Source organism: Emydura macquarii, unplaced genomic scaffold (genome assembly GCF_026122565.2).
Source record: "Emydura macquarii macquarii isolate MOO-44397 ecotype Brisbane River unplaced genomic scaffold, CSIRO-AGI_Emac_v2 contig_71, whole genome shotgun sequence".
NCBI classification, from domain to species: domain Eukaryota; kingdom Metazoa; phylum Chordata; order Testudines; family Chelidae; genus Emydura; species Emydura macquarii.
In genome coordinates, this window is record NW_027130208.1 from 11,812,945 (window position 1) to 11,836,716 (window position 23,772).

Genomic DNA, 23,772 nt, shown 5'->3' on the forward strand with positions numbered 1-23,772 from the left:
GTTTGTTTCATACTATAATTTCATTAGACTTTTTAGTATAAATCTGTTTTGATGGCTTCTTATAAATTTCCCAGAACTCTGTTAAATTTGGGGAATCAGTTTCAAAAGTCTTCCCACTAGCATTGAGGTGAGTAAGTGCTATCTGACATAAGTAAAGTTTGCAGAAAATGGGCTTGAGTAAGAAAGGTAGATGGTTAATCTTTTTTTTGTTTGTTTGTTTTTTGTATGTTAAAAAGATAACTAATAAACTAGTTTATTGTTCTGCTATTCCCCGTTCGATTAATCACTATGATTCAGACTTCATATTTAATATATAAAGAATCTAAATGAAAGTGCTGGTTAGATGAATGTGGACGGCCCTTCTGTTCCCCCCCCCCCCCCCCAATACAGTAGTTTGACCAAAATATTAGAGCTCTACATATAAGAAATCCCCCAAATATATTTGCACAAGATTTTTATCTGGCATAAATAAACAGCTCCATCAAATCAATGAAGCTATGCCAATTTAGACCAGCAGAGGATCTGTCCCATTGCATTTATCATCAAAAAAAAGTAATACACTTCCAGAATAATAAGCTCAAGCACAAATCTCTTCAGTGTAGCCAGGAAGAAAAAATATTCCACAAATACTGATTATTATTCAAGCTAAAATTTTGCCTAACATATTCTGAATCGGTATAAACTGTCTGCTGCATATACAGCAGATGCAAATATATTGATACGCACATCCATGGTTTGCGTTGAGTGCAGTATAATTATCAGGAAAGAGAATCAATTAAAAACTAATCAACTGTCATGTGTGAAATGGGAGTCCAGTAGTAATTAATGTAATAAAATGTATTCATGTTTCTCTCTATTGCCTTCTCTCACTTGTTTGGTGACAGTTGATATTATCTGCCCTCAGAATGCACAAGCAGTTCATACATGGTTGCAAGGAAACAGAACAGACTTTGAAAGAAATTCATTAATAAATAGACATCAATTAATCTTAGGAATAAAATTACATCATAATTTTTGAGTATTAGGAAGAATGAGTGATAGGGTGTGTGAGCTGACTTTGAAGGAACTGGAATGTGACTTTAAAATTTTTAGTTTAAAAAATAATATTTTCTTGTAGAGGGAAGGAAAGTAGTCATTAGTATTGCCTAGAATTCTGCCAGTGTATTCTCTAACCTTCTGCTTTCTTCAGGTCACATTTTCTTCAGGTCACATAACGCATTTTTGTATATATTCAAAGATATGGCTTATGCTAACATACGCTTAATTTTATAATCATCCATTTAAAAGAGAACTGCAATAGTTTATAATCGACATGCTAGACATATGTTTGATGCAACTTACTACAGAATATTTGTTAAGAATTCAAAACTGCATTTAATGCCTACTTTGTAACATGTAAGACATGGCTATGTCTCCTTTATTAAACATTAATAAATAATTTATTATTAGAACTTCAGTGGAAAATATCAGCCCTTCTGTGGACTCTATCTTAGCCCACTTTGGATACTGAATTCAGAGAGAATTTGCAATTTCTGATTCTGATAAGCACCTGCAAATTTCAACCCCCCTGCCCTCACTCATCTATCTGTATGACCTGTATCGGTGTGTGCATTATACACACTATTATACAATGTTGAACTAGGTGATGTGCTTTACATACAGCTCTGTATGGGGGTGGAATGGTGCTTCAAGAGAGTCTGGGGCTCAAGCAGTGACATCTCGCCTAGGGCTGCTTGGACTTTGCATCAACTATAAGGAATGATTCTGATTGTTCCCTGCCAGGCAGAGGCGGGTGGGGGCAGGGGCTGACTTCCACCCCACTTTTGTCCTTCCCCTACTGCCCTGGATGGAGCAATTACTGGGACACAATTACTGGGACACAGCCTGTCGCTTTGACAGGCCCTTGCACGGATCACACCAATACAAAGGCCAGTCACAGTCTGGCCTCTACCATTTAAGGAATATTCAAAAGATATCCCTGAAATTCATGGCCTGGGAAATTCAGAGGAGAGGAAAAGCAGGAGAAATGTTTTTTTTTTCTTTGCATATTTGTATCCATTCCTGTCCCCTTGCTGCCCTTGAGTACTCTGTCATTGAAAATGGTGACACTGGGCCATACTGGGCCTGTTTCTCATTCGTACTGAGGCACTGCCAGAGCGGTATAAAGGGGCTTTAGTGCAACAGGCTTTAGTGTGCAATAAGATTTTGTATTCATATAGCATTGCAGTTTTTTGTTTGTTTGTTTTTGTTATACAAATCCAGCACTTCCCTTCCCTGGCCTTGTGACAGTAACACTAGTGGGCTTCTATTCTGCATGGAAGATGGGTAAACGGAGGTGGGGGTGATGCGATGGGCATGTGCTGTGCAAACTCCCTATGCTGCAATGCATAGACGGAGGTGTGGTATGAGTGGATCCTCAGCTGTGTGAGGGTCTGCAAATGGTACATCTGCCAGTGGAGAAATGTGTAAAAAACGTGCGTTCCACATTTGTGTGCAGCGTCCCACAGCTTCATCTGGAGAAATGAGACATTCTAGTCTTTGTTAATTAGTTTATTGTTGCTCTATCTTAGGGTTTTGTACTGCTGCCCATCAGCATAATATCAGAAAGCCTTCCACACAAAATGGACTGTCATTAGTGAAGCTCCTCGTGGACTTCACCACCAAGTCCCATGCTTTTTTCCCTGGCTCTTGCTCAAATATCATCCTTCTCTTTTTCTGGACCCCATCTACATCCAATCCTGCTGATCCTGCAGATTTGGTTAATATGTTTGGGAGCTTCTGTTGCCACTGGATTAGCTAGAATCCTTTATAGAACATCTGATGTAATCAACCGCTTTAAAAAGCTGAAATGGATTATTCCACTTACACTTTTCCTTTTCTATATTTTAAGAAATTACTTTCGCTAAACCCAGTTCAGACTTGAGCTAAAACCACTTGCTGTGTCCAGTTTTCTCTGCATTATCAAAAGAGATTCTAAATTTAACTAACAGATGGAAACAATTTCCATCTGCTAAAGAAGAGTGAAATTACAAAGATTAGCATTTTAACTTGAGTCACTTACCTGTTAAACAATAAACCCTGACCTCAATGTTTACCTACTGTGTGAATAGTGATTATGGATTTATTCTGGGGGAACAAATAGCAGTCATATATTGCCCAGTTAATATTAGACACCCTGGCTAGCAGTAGGAGATATAGACCTACCTGGTTTGTATTTATATTATTTACTTTTCCACTTAGCCTCCTTCCAAGATTGTTTAAATTCACCTGACCCATAAGAATTCATGCCTCCCTGCTTGGTGTACAAATGGACATATCCTTCTTATTTATTGCTTTGTAGCAATATCTGGCTATTACAAAATCTAAATATTTCCTGACATCTCTCTGGAGAAATCTGAAGCTAAGAATTTGTATTCATACTGCCCTTAATAATTTCCGCCAGGTTGAAGACCTGATGGTTTTTAAGCTGGCAAATTTCCAAGTTCTGGCCTAAGAACTAAAATTAGCCGTTTTCACTTTTTATTTTGTTACAAACCATGATCCATAAATTCATGAGCCTGGAGTGATAGGTGGCCTTGCTTTTTCCCCCACTTTAAAGGAATTTCTCAGAGTGCCTGGTTCAAAAGAGCATTTCACCAGCAACTCATAAAAGAGACTAAACTCTTCTGATCTTTTGCAGATCCACCCATCCACTTTGTGTAGAAAGTTAAAAAGGAAAATCTGATTTACAAATTTCACTGATGCAAGTGAACTGGGAAGTCATTTGGTACAATGTCAGAAGTGCCTTTATCTCGCTTTCTCTCAGATTTTTTGTTTGTTTGTTTGTTTTAAATTCTACCCTAGGATGACTGGCCCTGAAGAGTAAGTCAATGTCAGGGCACCTGTGCTTGATGGAGTCAGCCCCTAGTTAACTGATTACAGTAGAACCTCAAAGATACGAACACCTCGGGAATGGAGGTTGTTCATAACTCTGCAATGTTCGTAAAGCTGAACTAATCATTATGGTACAGTCCCCTGCAGTCAGTGTCTTCCAGCTTAAATGGTTTACCCAAAGCCATAGGGTGAGTCAGTGTCAGGGCTGGGATTAGAATTTAGAAGTGGTTGGCACTCAATTTCGTGCTCAAGCCAGGGCCCCTTTTCAGCAGGTTTTGTCCTGCATTGTTAAGTATATAGGGTCCAATCATCCCCTAGCAGACTGTAGTGGCCACTCTCACATATACTCACATTGACCCCAGTGGGGACCCTTTCAGTGGGATCTGCAGCTGGGAAGGGATATGTCTGACCAGCTTGAGCTCTTTAAATCCCTTAGTAAAGCTGGTGAAAAGTTAATATCTCTTAGGTATTTACACAGCCCCAATCACTATAGCATCTGACTGCCTCACAATTTTCCATGCATTTATTCTTACAACATCCCTGGGAGGTTGGCAAGTGCTATTATCCCCATTGTGCAGATGGGGAACTGAGGCACAGCGAGACTAAATGACAAAATCACAGAGGAAGCGTTTGTAGAGCAAGGATTTGAACCTAGGTCTTCCAAGTTCTCAGTCAGTGCCTAACCACTGAACTATCCCTCCTCTTCCTACAGCTTTGCATTCGCTTTTTCTGCAGCCTCCCTCTATGCCCAGGAAACCTGCCACTTCTTTTCAGAGAAGTCTCAGGATTATTTCAGAGGTATGTGTATAGGGAAAAGATCTTACTGAGTGGCTCGAATGGACGCCTGGTGTAAGGACGCACTTGAGCCTTCACTTAGGCAACATAGTTATTTTTAATATCTACTTGTTCAGCACAACTGCATGCTACACTGGATTCCCTCCAACCTGCTAACCTTCTGTGTGCACTCTTACTGGTTTTGCCTGGCACACCTTGTATGCGGAACACATTATTCCTTTTCTCGCCCCTCCAGGATACAAAATGAAAGTGTGGGGGGACAACAGTCTTTTAACAAACTAACCATAACATTTTTTTAGGAAGAAAACTTACTAGGAAGTTACCACAAGGATTAGCGACAAGTCCCTGCATGATATTATGGAACCCAGATTTTCAAGCGGGCCAATTATACTTGGAAGAAATAATAAATGAGCAACGGTGAAATAAGAAACAGAAGGATCATTTCAGATGTAGGAGCAATAAACAGCAAATGAGTTTCTAGACAGGTAAATATGTAATATGTCTACAAGCCAAGAATAGAAACAAGAGGGACTATCTCACTAAATCGTACATTCCCGCTACATACTGATACATAAGAGAGAGAAAAAGAGAGAAAGATTTGTGTGTAATTGTAAGAAGAGCTGAATGCGTGGCTTTAGGGTAGAAGACAGCTACTAGAACAGAGTCAGAGATATAGTACAAATCAAAAGACACAGTGTTACTGCTCTGTAAAACACTAGGTGGGCCTTCCTTAACAGATTGCATCCAGCACTGGTCACTAGGATCAGGAGTCTGAATTCCTCCTGTACTGAAAATTGCCACTGAAGTCATTAAGAGGAACAGGTATGCAAGGAGTGCAGGATCAGGTGTTTTACTCCTAATAGATCCCTTGAAAATATGTTCAGAACTTAGGAAAATCAGGCTGTAAGTTTCTACCTCATCAGATTACATAGGATGAATTACATACAGGTTATTTCCATGAGAGTTCCATCTGGTTACAACATCTTGTTTTAACTGATGTATTTGTAGGGCTTTCGTTTGAATCTGGTAGTGTTTTTCAACACATGATATTGACTACTGAAAGCGCTTTGTGATGTCTTATGGAGAGCATATCTCAAATGACCTCATGTGTTCTGAGACTTTAGCTCACCATCAGATCAAGTATTTATGCAAAGTTAGGTCAAGTATATGGGTGAAGTTGCCCTTAATTAGGGCAATTGGCATGTTGCTACCATTCTGATTCAAAGGTTCTGAGCAAGAAGTGGGACTTTCAGACAGTTTCAATAAGTAACGTACCTTGGGCATTCACTCCATTATTTACATGCTTAACAATAAAATAATAAGTAACATGAGTCTGGTTTCTGTCATTCATTCTGTTGGAGGGCACGGCTCCTACTCTTAGTATGGGGCGATGGCAAAGTATAATAACCCAGCGAGTATTGGGACTAGATAGGTTTATTATGCTGTATTGTACTCCCCTCTCATCTCACCACTAAATCCACTCCTTTTTCCTCCTCCTCTCACTTTCATCTTTATGCCTTCTTCTATGGTGCCTCCTATAACTGAATAGTCCTTTCTGTACCAACGCTCTAGGAATGCACCCTCTCGTATTTCAAATTCCCCCTCACGATTCATTCATTCACATTTGTCTCCATCAGTAGGAAGTTCTCATTAATCATAAATATTTTTGTAAAAAAAAACTCCTACTGGCCAAGCTTTCGCCAGGCTTGTAACTTTCTCTCTTTCTCCCAATCTGTTTGCCATTGTTTCTACTGAGATAGGACCATGTCTTCTTTTGTGTGCATGTCGGTGGTGCTTATCAGAACTTAAAAAATAAAATAATAATAATAAAAGTAGAGAACCGGGAGGTAAGGTTGCTCTCTTCAACAAATCCTATAAAACACGGTAATCGTAAGTTAAGGCAATGTGAACACCCGGCATAGAAGCAATATTCTAGTATTAGTCAAGTGCCCCCAGGACACACAGCCACAACAACACACTATTACCTTTCTAATAACCCCTCTTTCAATTTCAGCTGCACTGTCACCCCTGTGAGCTGCTTGCTGTGTTAGCATTCTGGGGGCTGCTCCTCCCTCCATGAAGAGGTCTGGGCATGGACTTTGCAGAGCCAGGGTTCTGCCCCCCAACCCCAAATCCCAGTCAGCAGAGCTGGCACAGCACGTGGGAAGTATGAAGTAACTTCTCCCTGAGAGCAAGAGAGTGGGGGTGGTGGGGAGGAGAGAGAAGGAACTGTGGCTCAGAAAAGCTTTTTTTGGGAAAGCACTGACATACCGTTGTAGTATTTCTGCTGCCCTGTGCCAGGAGAAGACAACTTTAAACTCCCTCCAGGGCACCACATGTAGTCTGGCGGCAGAGGGTCCCTGAAAGAGTTTGTATCGCAAAGACTCTGATCTCACTCCCCTTCCTGCAAGCCCCGTCCATTTTATGAGTTCTGCTCCTGGCCCTCAGAATAGCATGGGTTGCAAAGGGCGTTGCCTGCTATGTCCCCACCCGTGGGAAGTTTTTACACTTTCAGGGGCCTAGCCTGGTTTCCACCAGCACAATCCAAGGAGTGAATTGAGCTGTCAGTGAATGCTCCAGAACCCTCCAGTAAAATAGAGAAAATGAGGCAATTTATTTAAATGATATCTCAGAACTGGGATTCAATCAGTGTCAGAGCTGGAGTCTCTGGAATCTTAGGAGTTTCTGGCCCCTGCTGCCATGGTGAGTACACTTAGACCACACCTCTTTTGTTTATATGTGCTGAGGTACATACACACGCTGATTTATATGTACCTGAGATCATACACTGGAATCATATACTGCAAACAAAACGTGAAGTGAGACAGAAAATGGTTTGTGAAGTTAAGTTTTCCAGCAGGCCTCTAAGATCTGCGTGTCTGAAAATGCAGCGAGACAGAAGGTCAATGGCAGCCAATCTGTTGGTGAACCCCTGTATATGTTGCCTACAGAAATACAAGGGTTTGAATTAGAGTTGCCTTCCCTCAGCTGGAGGAAAGTGTGACAGACATCATTAAATGCTGCTATCACTGCTGCAAATTTTTCTTTTCATTTTCCTTATTGCCTCAGGAAGCTTCTGTGTGGCTGCTGTTTTTCTATCGAGCAACACAAGACATATAATTACTGCACTTCGCCTGACTTCAGTTTGCTTTAGTTTCTAAAAAGAGTTACAGGCTAACAACCCATTGTCTAGGTCGGCCGCACTTCTGCTTTGAATTTAAGTTAGGGAACATGTTTCACTGGTACACTTCGTAGTAGCTCTTGCTTCTGAAGATAGGGACTGGTCTGCAGAGCAGTGAGAGGCAAGTGGGGCTGGGTTTGAACTGGGGCGCAATCACAGCTGGGGTCTATGAGGACTGTGCTGCTCATGGAGTTACAGGATTAAAATGCTGCTGCTTCTTGTAAATGGGCATTGGCCTCTGTTGGGCTCAAGATGATATAGGCAATAAACAATGATAATGGTCGTGGAACTGGAACCCAATAGCAACACAAAAGGGCCAGTGAGTCAGCCAGGGATCAGGGAAGCACAGGGAAGCCCCAGCCTCTCATTCCTAACTGGGTATTTTGGGAGCACAAGCTTTTGTGCTGCTTAGGGTAAAGCTGGGTGATTAATGGAGGCAGGAGGAAATCGTTCAGTGAATATTTTAATAGAAAAAATGCATAAAAATCAGCTACGTTGTGTAACGATCTTTTCGGTTCATTGAAGAATAAACTATTGTATAAGTAAGGAATAGAACGTTAATAACGCAGACAGGAGTGACTTCCAGGGGTGCAGCTGGGAACAGCCATGTTAGATCTGATGTAGGGCCGATCTACCAATTAACACAACACTCTCCCATGCGAGGGAACATCTCTAAATCACAATTTTCTACAAGCATCTCTCTACACATTGATTGACAAATATTATCTGACAGCTCTAATTTAGGCAAACTCTTCTATGAATGATATCATGGTAGCAGGTCGTGTGATGGTAGCTATGAAGCTGCCACGCGCTAGAGACAGTTCAGTTCAGAATAGAAATTACTGCCAGCTAACTGCTTGACTTTGGGCCCATCCATTGTCTTCAGTGGGGTTTGGGTCAGGCTTTATGTGTTGACATGAAAGCTAGATCTTATTAACAGTCTTTGGTAGATACTGAAAAATAAAAGGTGGTCACAAAGTCTGCAGCAAGAAGCACACAGTATAAGGCCTAATCCAAAACCCACTGAAGTCAATAAGACTTTCTAATAAATTCAACTGGATTTAGATGGGCAGCTTTGTGGAATTTTTGGGACCAAAAACAGATAGTTCACTTAAAAGTAGTAATGCTTAAAACAGAAATTTAACAGTCCAGCTTTGAGAAGATTTGAATGATTCTAGTATCTCAGCACTACGCTGTCATCCACTGACATCAGTAGGTTTCTTTTTCGTATTGATCACTTTGAATAAATAAAATATTTTCATTTTTAAACAGAGGAAATTCCCTAACTGTGAAGGATGCTCCTAGGGTAAGCTTGGAAATGTAAATGGATTGGAGCCGATCCTCAGCAGAAGTCAATGAGCATGAAGTGCTGCTCTAGAGAAGAGGGGTTGGCAAAGTTGGCTAGACACCAAGCCAATCCCACTGTGTAACTTAGAGCAGCCAGAAGGGTGCTATAACTTATGCCACCTGCCAACAATCTAAAAGGGCCAATAAGGGATCAGTGGGGCACAGGAGGTCCCAGCCACTCTCATTTAACTTTCAGCTTTGTCCCTGCACTGACAGAAGGGAGCCAGTACACCAACTTGAGGCCAACTTTATACCAGTAGACCACAGTGGAGAATCTGAGAATATGAGTGAAAATGATAGACACTGTAACTTTATAGTTCAAAAAATTGTCTGAAGTTGAGATGATTGACCTAAATTATACCTTTGTTGGTACTTTTTTTTTTAAAAAAGGAGAGAAAGCTTGTATGTCTAAATCTTCTACATTATAGGGAAATACTGCCAGTGGTACTGAAATCTGAGTATGTGAAGCAATTTTTTTTTTTGTGCCCAGGAGACAGCCCTTTCAGAATGATTACTGCCTTTCCATACTCTAAACTGGAAAAAAAAATTCGAAGTACTAGTAACTCAGCTTCAAAAAACATGGTAGTTATGAGATAATTGTACCTTTCACTATGCTTTTCCAAAGGTTTGGGTTAAGCCCAAGGGTTGTGATTTTATTACAACAGCCATCATCATTATGACTTATTACTGAAGCAGTTTACTGGTAAAAGACATTTTTATGCTATATGTGAATACAACATACTAGGTCTTTATATCTTTTGATCTGTATAATTGTGTTAAATGCAGCAAATGATTACAAACTGCTAACTTTAGTTCTTTTACACAGAGGTTCAACTATTCATAATTGTGGGCATTCATGCATCATTTGGGAGCACAATATTCTTGCTCATATCTGCACTTGTAATAGCTACATGTGCAAATGATCATCTGGATTGCCCATGAGTAATTTGCACATATATCTCATATATGATGTGTGCCATCTCCGTAACGCTGCATGCACAGTATACATTCTTCAGTATTTGATTATAAAATCTAGAGACTAAATTGCAAAGCACAAGCAGATAATTTATACCTATATTGGTTTCCAATATTGGTATAAATCCAAGCTCTAGACCATTAAATGGTGAGGGGGTTGTACATAGCCCATTTTAACTTTCATTGCCCCTGGAAAAAGCACGGTCAAAAACAATACATCTGTAACAAGGTTTATTTTCCCTTCTTTTATAAGTATTAATTTTCATTTATGCAGCACCCTGCTTCCATAGATAAGCCTGGTAAAATGCTGAGGATGTATCTTCATTATCAATAGAGAGATGGGTTCAGCTGAGGAAGAAACCTGCCGGTTCCTCAGAAGGAATTTTTAAAGTGAAACCTGTAGCAATTTAGAGGTAGGATGAATATTGAAACTATTGAAGTCATATACAGGCATCATAGAGCCATAGGGTGGAATTTTCATTGGGAGCCAGATTTTGCCCTTGGATGTGCACATGCAAATATTAGTGAAGTCAGTGGTAAAAGTGAACCAAGAGAAGCTACAGTCACATACAAAAGGGTACAACTTGGCTTCTGGTACTTAACCAAGGATGTCTAAAGAACTGACAGCATCTATTTTATCAACAGGTCCATGTGTATCCCACTGAGGTGTTGGGAGTTAGGAATGTTCACGGAAGGCAGAAAGTATTTAAAAAACCAGACTTTGAGTACTAAATTTGAATGAGAAACAAGACAGTATTTTCAGCTCCACAGAAGGAGTTTTCAACAGTAGTCCAGGAGATAAAACTAATGGTGACCCAGTTCCTTTTTCAACAAGAGATGAGACAAAAGTGATCAGCATCAGCAACACCATAGGCAAATGGGTAATTTTTTCCCAAACAAAATGTGATTCAATAATTTGGAAATAATAATGTAGATAAATCTTCCTGGAGTCAATAGAACTGATCTCCTCTGCCTTTGCTCCACATAGTTACACACATTTGCTATTCACTCTGTTATGGCTATCTTGAAAGGAGTCTGAGTGCAGAGTGCCTGAGAGATGAAGAGCTTGAAAAGAAAAATGTACCCATATACCATCGGCATTCATGAGAAAATTCACATTACATGTTGTAATTACATTACATGCTGTACATGCCGGAGACACTATAGAGAGCAGGTATAATGGTGTGCCAAGAATATAAGCCTGGCTGGGACAGACTTCACCTTCTGTCCTGGCAGCTGAGTTTATGAAGGGGAGAAATAGGCATCAGAGGCCAAATTCATAGCTAGATATTCTGACTTAGATATTTGTGTAAGTGGATATGAGGGACGGTTGGGGTTGCAGAATAAAATCTTTTAAAGGGTAAAATAAGCACACTTCTAACTTATCTCCTCTTAGTTTTAAACATATTCTCTATCATATCCTTCTTCCTCTCTTCTTGGGCTAAACTCCCACACTTGCATCCCCCTGCCATGTGAATTACGCCAACACAATCTCACTGATGTATACTTTTCTCCCACCATTACCATCACTACTGAATTTGGCCTAAGTCCTCTACTGTTAAACACTCTATTTCTCCTCTTCAGGTCAAAGTGTTGCTAGTTCTGCAAACAGGACACAACGTTTTGCCATAGGTAAAAATGTCAATTTGCTTGTATTTAACTAAGAGTAAAATCTTGCCATTTTTATTGCCCAACAATGTTCTTCTCTGTAAAATGTCAGTTTTCCTCCTTAAGTGACTCTCTTTCACTTTCAGAAAACTAATAGGCAAACATGGCATACATGAGAAATGTTCCACATTTTCACTAAAATCTGTTATGTCACCAGAAATGATCCTGGCCCAGACTAGAAGCAAACAGGTTATTCAAAAAGAAAGGTTAGTAACAAAGTAAAATTAAAAAAAACAAAATATCTACTCAGTATTATTAGGCTATTTCATTATATACATGTCAGCTCATCATAGTGATGAAATAAATCTATGTCTTATATGCTTCTAAATTCTTCCCATCTAAGAGAAGAGCAATCAAATTTCAAACTTTGGGCTTAAGACACAAATTTTTTTTCCCTTTTTGGATAGCATTACACTAGATGCAATATCACTGGAGTCAGTACATTTGCTTATACCAGGCATGAATTTGGCCCCAAATCATCAATATTCTAGATGCCAATACAGAAGTAATTGATGAGCACATTAGGCTGTGTCCATCCTTTCCAATAGAGTTGGGCAGATTATTTTCTGTGGGAAAAAAAAAAAAAATCAAAGTACCAGTCACACAGAAACTTACTACAGAATCTGATTAAAGGTGGCAGAACTGGGCCTTCAGTGATTGTCTGTGTGTTCCTTTAAATCCATTTTAACTATCTTTTTAGCCATCAGACTATACAGATATATTCATCTCAAGCATGCAACTATATATACCAAGCACATAACTATATAACCCCCACATGACTTATTGGTTATTTCCCCCCATCCAATGTCAGAAGGAGAGGAAGTAAGTGACAGCTAGAATATAATATCTGATGCGTGAGTTCCTTTCCATTGATTTGTTTGCTCTAATGGGAAAGCAGCAAAACACTGGTACTGACTACTTTTGTAACAAACATATTTGTATAAATTTCATAATGTTAATAAACGGACATGCAAGCAGTATTTCTCTGGGAAAAATCTAATGTCTCTCCCATGATCATATTTAGCATACTTTGTTTTCTATCTAAGTAGGCAGTGTATTTCAAAGTACGGCACAGCAATTGTAATAAGTGATAGTGTTGCATACAGAAAACAAAGAGTATGATGGCACGATTTATCTTGTTACCTCACCTGATTTAATGCCAGACTGGGGTTCTAGTCTGAACCAGATTTTCTCAGACCATAAATATTTCATTTTTTTTCCTTTTATTCTTGATTTACTTGACAGTAAATAATCCCACGGAAGCTGATATTGTAAAGCTTAAAATTATTAAGTAGCTGTTTGCCCATAAGGTCTTTGTGTCTAGCAAAGTTTCAGTAAATAAAACAGTTGGGCTACCTAAAGAAAATAGGGTGGGGAGTTGTTGTTTTTTTACTTTTACTGTCATGCCCAGTAACTTGTGGATTGGAGGTTAGACGTGGGATGGCAGCTACAAATCAAAAGATTAATAAATATTTTTAGTTTATATGAATGCCATGATTACTGGTTATGTATTCTTGCTATTTGCAGCAGCCTGTACTTGCATCTGTGTTACAAGAGACTCATGTTTAGATACAATTTAAATAGCTATCATTATATGTTTCAGCAGAACAATCTGAATACTAGGTCTCTCTTCTCCAGAAACCATAAGCCATTAATATACTCATAGATTAATATTTAACTGCCTCTGTCTGAAAGCTAAAAATAGTAAAACAAGGCTCAACCCTGTGTGTCAGATACAGTCCTGTGTTGGGGGGTTGTATGGAGCTGCATCACCTCAGATGAGGGTGGGGGCACCAATGGCATTATTGGAACGGTATTCCAGCTCCCTGATACGTTGGGGGTTGAAGAAACCTTTTAAGAAGGCATGTGTGTGACGTACTCTCCCCAGGATGGACACCCAGCTCCTGTGTCTGATATGTTTGAAGGTGGAGCTGAGGTATAGCTCATTTTCCACCCTTCCCCACCCTCTTCAGTGTGCTGTACCTCCTCAGGGGAGTAGGAAAGAAGCAGTCACTATACTCCCTGTGAGCAGAGAGACTGCAATTCTGCCAACCCCTGACACTGGCTATGTCCCTTATTTCCTCCCCCACCCATGGCGCACCTGCATAAGGGTTCAGGCCTAATCCTTAAGATTTAGGACATACCTATGCAAAATGACCACTGTAGTGTCAGATTGGATAAGAGAGTCTTACCCACTTCTTCTAAATCCTTGAAAATCCCTTTTTTTCACATATTCATAACTTTCTGAAAATTTGCCTTCTGAGATAAATTTTAGGTGAAATCGTAGGGAAGATAGGTGCTATTAATCGGGTACACATACTGTGAATTCTGATTTGGTAGCATTTTACAATCCCTTTGTGCAGGTGTAAATGACACCTGATGCAGAAGTCATGGAGAATCAGGCACTTCTTTGTCTATCATGAGGCCACCTGCAATCCTTTTAGGCTAAGCTTTTAAAGTTAGATACCTAAATCTATATTTAGGCACCTAAATAAGTGGACTGATTTTCAAAAGTGCTGAGCATCCAGCACCTCTCACTCTCTTACATCTTACTTCTTTCAATGTAAATCAGAAGTAACTCCATTGAAATAAGTAGACCCACACTGGTGAAAAGTACAACAAAGGAGAGGAGAATTGGGCCCTAAATGGGGTCCAGAAACCTAATTTGTCGCTGGACAATTTTCAGCATTTAAAAGGTCCAGAATGATTTTCTAAGTTGATAGAACCATTTTATCAAGTGCTTCCTGGTTTTGATTTTTTTCTGAGCTGATTCCCAACAGGAAATTATTAGTTCTCCCTATGGGAATAAAGGCCAAACGGATCCTTTTTTCTTGATTTAATTCATCATACAATGACTGAAATGTCAGAGGAAATTAGAGCAAATTGTTATGTAAACCCTTGGGGAAACTTGTTTCATTTCCGAAGGATAATCTTTCAACAACTAAAAGTTTTTTAGATAGTGTATGATGCTATATTGCTTTTACCTTAATTGTGAGCGTTACAGTTCTGCTTTCAGTATAACTCCTGAGTGTTCCTCCAGATCTGCCAATACATCTCCTCTACCTATGGTAAAGGTGGAAGAGCCACTACATTGCGGCATTATGCTTGCAGGACCTAAGGCATTGTGGAGAGTTCTCTGAATTCATTCAAGTGTAGGGGGAACTGTGGGCTTGCTCTTAGCTTGGGAGAGATGCTCACAGTCCCCCACCAAATCCCCTAATGGAATGCATGGACATTTTTCACATAAGCCTTTAGTTATTAGCAGATGTTATTTCTTCTATAGTTGCATTTTCAATTATACTGATAAAAATTGGACCCGGCGGGTGGGAGGGGGGGAGGAGGAAGATACACAATAGTCATCATTAAAACATAATCACCATTTGCCAGTAAAATTAATGTTAGGGTGGTATTTGTGGCATTTCCTTCCTTGAAGTGTATTTAGCACATGGAATAATGTGCTGTTCTCAAGTATTTGTTGAGGTTTGTGGGGTCTTTGGGGTTTTTTGCATTTGTATTTTTTTTATTTTTGGTGTCTAATGCATCTAATTTAAGATATTTAAAGAAGATCATTGAACTGGGCTGCTATGAAGTCCTACTCCTAGTATGAGAAATTGCAGAATTAAAGAGTTTAGTATGCTGTAATTTGAAACCTCACACAAATATGAACACTTGCTTTCAGAATTCTTATCTGACTTTTTAACTTGTATCCATCTCCCTTATAAAATATTTGTTTTCTATTAAAGAATATGTGCTACCCTGATTCTCCCACTGCAAAACTCCTAATTATAGTGGGACATTTACTTATTGCAGTGAGACAACAGGCCAATATGTGTTTGGAATATGGGCCAAATTCTGGCATCTGCTGTGCGTATGTGTGTAACAGTAGAAGCTGCATGGAGTGTAGGGAAGCCATTTATATTCCAGCCAGTTCCAAGACAAGAACCATCTAGCAGCATTACAGAGTACCCAGCATTTGGGCATGTGATTAGCCTATTTATGATCTCTGTACAGATCCCGACTCTTCTTATTCTTCTTATCCCGACTCTGAACAGATTCTTCCAACTTCTTATCTGGGGAAACTCACCCCTCTGCCAAGGGTCCATGAAAGGCCTATGTTCCATTTTAAGTCCCTCTAGAGCCACATTTTGGGAGCTTAAATAGAACATAAGGTATGCATAGGCTTTACATGGGCTGTTTGCCGAGGGCTGATTTTCACCCACTAAGAGGTAGAAAGAATCTGCCGGGACTTGTTCACAGAACCTATTGCTGTATCAGTGAGGCCATACATGCATAAACATGATGATCATGCTTCTGTGCCTGAGGCCTGCTCTAACATATAACAGCTGCAAATGGCCTCAAGAGACGGAAACTGCTGTTAAGGATTACCATATCACTGTGGAATCCCAGCCATGACCCTTTTCCTCTGGCCATGCTCTTCTTCCTACTACAGCTGGGAAGAGGAATGGCGTTACTAGAAGCCTATATTTCAGGTCTATGGCATATGAGAATCACCTTTATACTGCAGTGAGCTTATGCCACCAGTTTTGCCATCTTTAGAGGCAATAGTGCAGCTGGAAGTGGCTACAGCACAAGGAAAATGTGTATTATTTTATATTTACGTTTTAACGATCCAGCATCTCTTTCTGTGTTTTTTTACAGACTATATAAGGACAGTTACAGGAAGAAATATTTTGCTCTCTGCTGATTGGATGGGAGGGATTTTTGACCTTGGAAAGTGGAGATGATGTTGCTATGGAAACTAGTAATTCTGCTGCCACTCACAAGCTGCAACACAGGTAAAATGTACCATTATTACTGTTTTGTGATTGATAAATATGTCAGCATCATAATTCCTTTTTTAAAGGGGAAGCAATTACCAAAACTAACAGGACTTATTCTCGTGAACCAGTGAGTAAGCAGCTTCTCTTTAGGAGATCCTTTGTTGTTAAGCAATACAGGAAGCTGACTTTGAACCAGAAAACAAACAAACGTGTTTGAAACCCTACAAGAAAGCAAGACTTTGGACATCAAAATACTTCTAAGCTGTGGCTTTCAAAAAGGAAAAAATAGAAAGTGTGTATCATGGGAAATATGTGACTATCTTCCAATTTTCAGAGGATTGTCTGTTAACTCAAGTTTTCACTCAATGTGCATCTCCAAATGTAAAAATTATCATGCCTATTTCTGATGTTTATGGTCCATTAACCAAACAATTTGCATCTTCGTTGCTCCTGTTTATTTGGATTGTATACATTAAGGGTCTGATCTTTCTCCTGACAGAGTCAAGCCCTAAATTCCCATTGACTTTTAAAGGTTTTAAAGCAATTGGTATATTTGTCATATATTTATGATGTAATTACATTAATTATAGTAACCTCAAATGATGCTTAAATTAATTATATCATCCATGAGTCAGCAGCTGGTTTTGACCTGAGGAATGAACAGAAAATAATGTAGAATGCAGCCTGAGGTAGCATTTTAAAATAAAATTAAAACAAAACCGGGTCATGTTTGATCTAATAGACTGTAGGAATCATCTAGAACGTTAGAATTTCAGTAATATAGACCTTGCCATTAAATGAATGCTTAACGGCAGCCGCGTCAATAACAAATAGCCAAGTATTAAACATTTTCAAAGATTGATATAGTGGAATCCAGGTTGCAGAGGAAACAAAGAATTGAAATAATTAAACTCTGTTATTATCTCTGCTTTAATTCTGGACCAAGTTCTCCGCCTACTGCACAGCCTGTATGCTCATGGATTCTTCATCCCTCCCCTTGTCCTCCTCAGCCTACCTTCATATTCAAACCACCCGCAAATGCATGAAGATACTCAGTACAGGCTGTGTGGACCCTACCTGTCCTTTCCCTCCTGAACACAATGGAATTTATCTCTGGAAGCTCAGTTCCAGTCAGTTCCACTGGAGTCAGTTCCATTCAGTTCCAGTCAGATTAGGGGGCCAAAAAAAATTGTAGTGACCCTCTCCAAAGCTCCACCCACAAATCAAGCTGTGACCCTTCCTGGGCGTACCCAGGGTTGGTCATGGGGAACACAAGCACTCCTCTCTAGGCCTACAGAGGCCCTGCTCTCTCTCTCTCTATGGGTTAGCGATACGCACAATCCAACCCCTGAGCCCAGCAAATGGCTCCCGGGAGTGTCCATCCCCTGTTCTATTAGACCCTCATTCACAGAGTCGCTGCTTCCAAAGAAACGAGACACTGCAGCTTACCAGTTTTTCCTCTGCTCGCTGCTCTGCCTGGCACACAGCACTTCGATATGTTTATAGAGAAAACAAGTAAAAGTCTTTTTAACAAAGTCTAGAGATTCAAGTGAGAGCAAGTTGAATTATTGGTAACAAATGGTGACATATACAATAAAATCATAGCACACACTCTACAACTTAGACTTACTTAACTAGATACTGTCCTGTCCTATACAGCAATCCTCATCCAAAGTCATTCCAGCATTTTACAGCCAGCTTGGCTGTGATCTTCTATTCATGAGACATGTCACGCTGTCAGGTTGCCTTCTTACTGAAAGATCCAGGGTGTCCCTTTGCACCCCCAGACATGTCAGAACAATTCATTGTCCTTCTTCATAAACAGGAAATCCCTGCTAGTTTGTTTTTTCCCCTGTATACTCTTTTCTTGAAGATTTTGCAACCTCCAAATCAGCATCTGGCTGATTATTCAAATAAGCACACAATACACAATGGCCAGACAGAGATAAACATCTCTTACGCCTAGGCTGAAAGGAGCCTGTCTGAGACATGTCACCTCCTAGTTACCTGCCTTAAGAATATTATTTTCAGTACAGACACAACTCCTTAAATATTATCCATCCACACATTTAGCAATCTTATCGTGACCAGTGGGCTACTTCCTCTTGGTAGAGGCTTCACATGCCACTTTTTAGTGAATTATTATGCTTATATCCAACCCAGGGGATCCTTTTAAAGTCTTATGCACCCCCTGTGCCCTCTGCCTGTTGGTGTCAAGAATTCCCTGGGTTCCACAAGCCCCACATACTTGCCACTCATCAGATTTACAGATTTTTATTATAGCATTGTCCCTCTTCTTCCATGCCTTCTTTTGTCAGCAACGAAGTAGTCAACAGTGCTGATATTTAAATCAGCATCATTAGGCTTTGGGATCAGCACCCCTTTGAGATGAACAGGGGTATTTCACACCTCTCAAAGCTATTGATTCAGGTTGCCTGGAGTCTCACACAGCCATCACTACATTAGTATACACTCAGTTCTCAATCTGCAACAGTGTGTATACCCAGTTTATACTACTCTAGGATATTTATTATCCTGCATGACTGATTTATATCCCAACTATTCCTGTTCCTAGTCTTTAGCAAAAGGGCTGCATGATTTTGTAATTATGTAAACATGTTTTCATCTTCATCTTTCTTGGGCAAACATTGTCTTTTAAAAGGAGCTCAGTATCATGGACATGTTTGAATTAAGGAATCCAAAAAGGGATTCAGTGCTGTTACACAGTCAACAGCAATAAAATAAGAACAATCATATATTCTTGCACAGTGACACTGCAAAGAAACAGATTGGGCTTTTCTTTTCTTTTCTTTTCTTAATAACCCATTGCTATTTAAATGAGATAATCAGATCTAAACGTAGCACCAGGGACAAGGAAGAGGATGAAGATAAACTCAGAGATCATTATTTTAAATTCTGTATATTTGTTATAAGGGTGCCTAGTGACTATCTCTTCCCAGTGTTGTTGTAATGCAAATGTCTCTTGAAATTAATGTGTTGAGAGAGAAACTCCAACTTCAGGAATAAGGATTTGGACAGAATGTTAAAAAGCTGATTACAACAGAGAAGTGGACATTCTCTTTGTGAAGGAAAAGAACTCTTCCTTCTCACCATCTCGCTATCTTTAGCATATCTACTATATCCCTTCCAGCCCTTATTCTGCACTCCAGCACTAATCTGCGAGGACAGTAGCAAACAAGCTCAGAAATTAGAGGACAGCTAAGCTTGTGATTTAGGCACTATATTGAGGCTCAGAATCAGGTTCAATTCCTAGCTCTGACACAGACTTCCCATGTGACTTTGGACAAGTCACCTAATCTCCCTGTGCTGCAGTTCCCCATTTATAAACAAGAATAATAATACTTCTCTGTTCCCACCTTTTGTCTGTCTTTTTTCTTTAGCTTCTAAGCTCATTGGAGTAGAGACTATGTGTGTGTGTGTGAGCGCATGTGCGTATAGTGTCTAATATTTCGGGGCCCCAATCCCAGCTGGGGCGACGGGGCACTACTGAAATACAAGTAATGATATTATTAATATAAAACAACAAATATTGAAAGCAGCTCAGTAGCCTGGGGTCTGAGGGAATAACCTTACACTGAGACAGGATCTTGAAGGAGAGGACACAAAAGCTCCATGTGTTCTTCACTCCCTCCCAAAAGCAGATCAAAGTTATGTTAGAAGGGAAGTAGAAACAGGTCTGCCAGGAGCTGCCTGATGAGCAGTGAAAGGAGAGAAGAACTGTACACTCTAGTCTGGTTTTCACAGTAGCCAGTCTGCTGTTTCATTCCCAAACTCCCCCTGGAGTTCACTTCCATTGGGAAGAAGTGTGTGGGTGGAGGGTCACCCTTACCTCTCAGGTTGCCATCTATCTTTTCTGGATTTAAAGATGCTCCTTTTTTTGCTCTCCCCCCCCTCACCACCAAGAACCCTTCCAACCTTTTGAAGGTATTTTTCACCCTCATCTGCCCCCAAGACTCTGTGCAATGCGTTCTCCCCTACCAGATTTCTTGTAGCTGCTGGGCTTCAAAGAAGAAAATTCCGTCTCTTTCTAACATAGGTAATGCTTCTGCAGCTGGCCTGTGCCCTGCTGATATGTGGATTCACTTTATCAGGGAAGAAAAAGGAGATGGTGAGGTGGGGCATGCCTAAGCATCCAAAATTAACCAGAGGCTTATTACCTCTAGAAAATAACATTCTTTTGGTACTTTAGAAATAATTCAATGTTTTCATTTTCGTATGTAGCAGGTTCAAAGACAATTTAATTGCACTTCATTATCTCACCAAGAAGCTGAAAATCATAGGTGATTAAGGATTTAAAATATTTCTGAGCATTTTTCTGTTGCTTAAAGTGGAAAAATAAATGTTAAAAAATCAAATTGAGAAGGCAATATGAAAATCTGTAGGTAACATGCGTGAATAAATCAAACCCAACCACTCTTTTCAAATGTGAATTTGCTCTGATTTCCGATAAGCACAGAATGATGGAAAGACTATGGAATCCGCCTCGTTCAGTCTTATATACCGCAAAGGGTTTGTCTCTGACCTTGATTGACTTTATTTATATCTAAACTCCTCTAAAGATAAAGTTGCAGTCACCTCACCAGTTAGATCTTTCAATTTCTCAATTGACCTAACTATTAAGAAACGATTTCTAGCATCTCATCTAAACATATCCTTGTCTGGCTTTCAAGCCTTACTCATTGCCTGTAAATAATCCTTCCCTTCCCTTTGGTTTATCTGATTGATGCTCTGTGTTTGGAAACCAATGCTGAAATGAGAGATTGTCCCCAGGTGCAAAATTCAGTGCTGGATTTTGAATTCTGCCAGCATTTGAGCTGGTGTTCAGAGCTTGGATTTATGCTCAGCAGATTCCAAAAATGAAGAATCAGCTATAAATCTGGATCAGAATGCGGGTCAGATTCAAACTCTCCTCCTCTTATCCCCCTCAAAGTTTGAAGGAACTGTGGAGTCATATTATTGGTTCCAACCTACATCTAAGGGCTTGTCTACATAGAGAACTTAGTCTGCAGTGAGGTAGAGTGTGACTTTAAAGAGAACTAGCTATTCCATACTAATTCCCCACACAGACACTCTTACCGCACACTGTGAGTGCCTTCAGGCCCTTTAGCATAATACGCTTCCAAAGTGAATTAAACTAATGCACACAAAGGCATTAAAGAGTGTTCATCCAAGGAGTTTGTGCAGCGCCGCTAGTGCTCTCTAGCAAGTGCACACCAGCTACTGTGGTTTTTAACTTAATAGGATTGTATAAAGGCCACATTCTGCCAATAGCGCAAAGCTGGTCAAATATTCAGAGTCTGTTTCTGATTCTCATGCACTGTAAATTTAGAGAAACTCTACTGAGGTCAATAATGTTGCATTACGGTAAAAGTAATGTGAGATCTGAAAGGAATCTAAGCCACTATTCCCCCATTGGTCTGTCTGTCTCTTGTTTTATACTTAAATTGTAAGCTCTCTGGGGCAAGTTCTATCTTTTTGTTCTGTTTGTACAGCAGCTAGCACAATGGGTTCCTGGTCCAAGAGCAAGGCTCCTAGATGCTATAGTAATACAAATAATAAACAACCACAATTGTTATGACAGATAGTTAAAAAAAAAAAGAGAGAGTTAATGTGCAGTTGATTTTCAAATGGATAAATCTCAGATCACTGAAAACATTTTTTTCTTGAAATGTTAAAATTGATAGCTTGAGTAGTAGTGGAAATTGTTGACCATATTCTCAGCTGATGCATATTCTCATAGACAATGGAGCTACACTTATTAACACCAGCTGTGGATCTGGCCCAATATCTCTTTCCAAAATTAAAAAGACAATGTTTACTATTTTTTCCAGTGTGCCACAAACAAACAAACAAAACCCCCTCCATTATTTGCAGACACTTGAAAATAAAATGTCTTTAGTTATTGATTTGCTACTTCTTTTTCATTTAACGCATAGTACGTTTTGTTTGTATTTGCGTGTTTCTTGTAAAGCAGAAATTAACATTGAGCATTTCTTTGCATTCTTCTCTAAAAGAAGGGTTGTTAGCAAATGATGGCTACCTCAATCACTGTGCTTGTAAACTCTAAAAAGCTATTTCCCTCCCACCCACAATTTCTTGGTAAAGAAAAGATTTTTTAAACCATTTTCATTGTTACTGTTGTTTGTACTGCTGGAATTTATCTGAATACTGAAACTGTGCTTGGAAGAGCCCTCAAGAGCTAACAGTTTAATTTGGACATGTGGTAAAACTCAGACACATGATCATGCATAGACTGGGGGAGAAATCTCTTTGGGGAGCAGGGCATTTAAAAATAAATTGTCTAGAACACTGACTCCCTATTGCCATCAAAATCATTGCTTGTTGGTTTGTGTGTGCATGAAGCCAACCATGCGTCAGAGCCAGACCCTTATCTACATATTGCGAACAGAATCATGTTAGATTGGGACGGCTGGGGAGAGCCAGGTATAGGGGCTGCATTCAAGAATGTGTGGAGATCTGAATGGAAGAAGGACATGTAGCTTAGTAGGAGTTTTACTGACTATCTGAATAGTGCAGATATGATCAATAAAACTCACAATAAGCTACATGTCCTTCTTCCATTGCCGTAATGTCCTGTTGCTGCATGCACTCTGCTCAGTGCAACACCTGGGATGGATTCCTGGAGGCGATCTTTCTTCTTTAGTTTTTCTGAAGTCTTTGTCAGAAAATGGAGGAGGTATCCTTAGGAAATGATAGGGGCATGTTTGGCGCCCCCCCTGCTAACTTAATGTTCTTAGAGCTCCCCGGATAGTGGATTGGAGTTAGAGAGCAACTGCTGTTCACGGCAGGGTCTCAACAAGATCCTACAGGCTTCCAAAAGTTTAACAGTATTGCCAACCCCAAGAATTCAGGACTCATAGGTCTGGCCCCCAAATATCACGAGACTGGCTTAAAAATCATGAGATTTAAATAAAATAATAATTAACAACATGGTGTTCTTTTTATTTGCCTTCTAGTTTTTGAGACTTTATAGTTCACGTTTTCAAACTTTTCTCCCAAACTATGGCTTAGGGCTAGAAAATTACTTTAAAAATAAAATAAAATAAAATAAAATAAAATAAAATTGACAGTCTTCCAAAATCACATGACTCCAGAGTTGTGACTTTAGGA

General features: G+C 39.7%; 1 protein-coding gene across 1 annotated transcript in view; it reads left to right on the forward strand.

Annotated features, from left to right (window-relative positions):
- CNTN6 (contactin 6) overlaps positions 1-23,772 on the forward strand; it is a 203,638-nt gene that overhangs the window by 19,636 nt on the left and 160,230 nt on the right. Inside the window, exon 2 of the mRNA XM_067542691.1 lies at positions 16,499-16,635. Coding sequence (XP_067398792.1) covers positions 16,581-16,635 — 55 coding nt within the window. The 5' untranslated portion in view covers positions 16,499-16,580. The remainder of the gene's footprint in view (positions 1-16,498; positions 16,636-23,772) is intronic.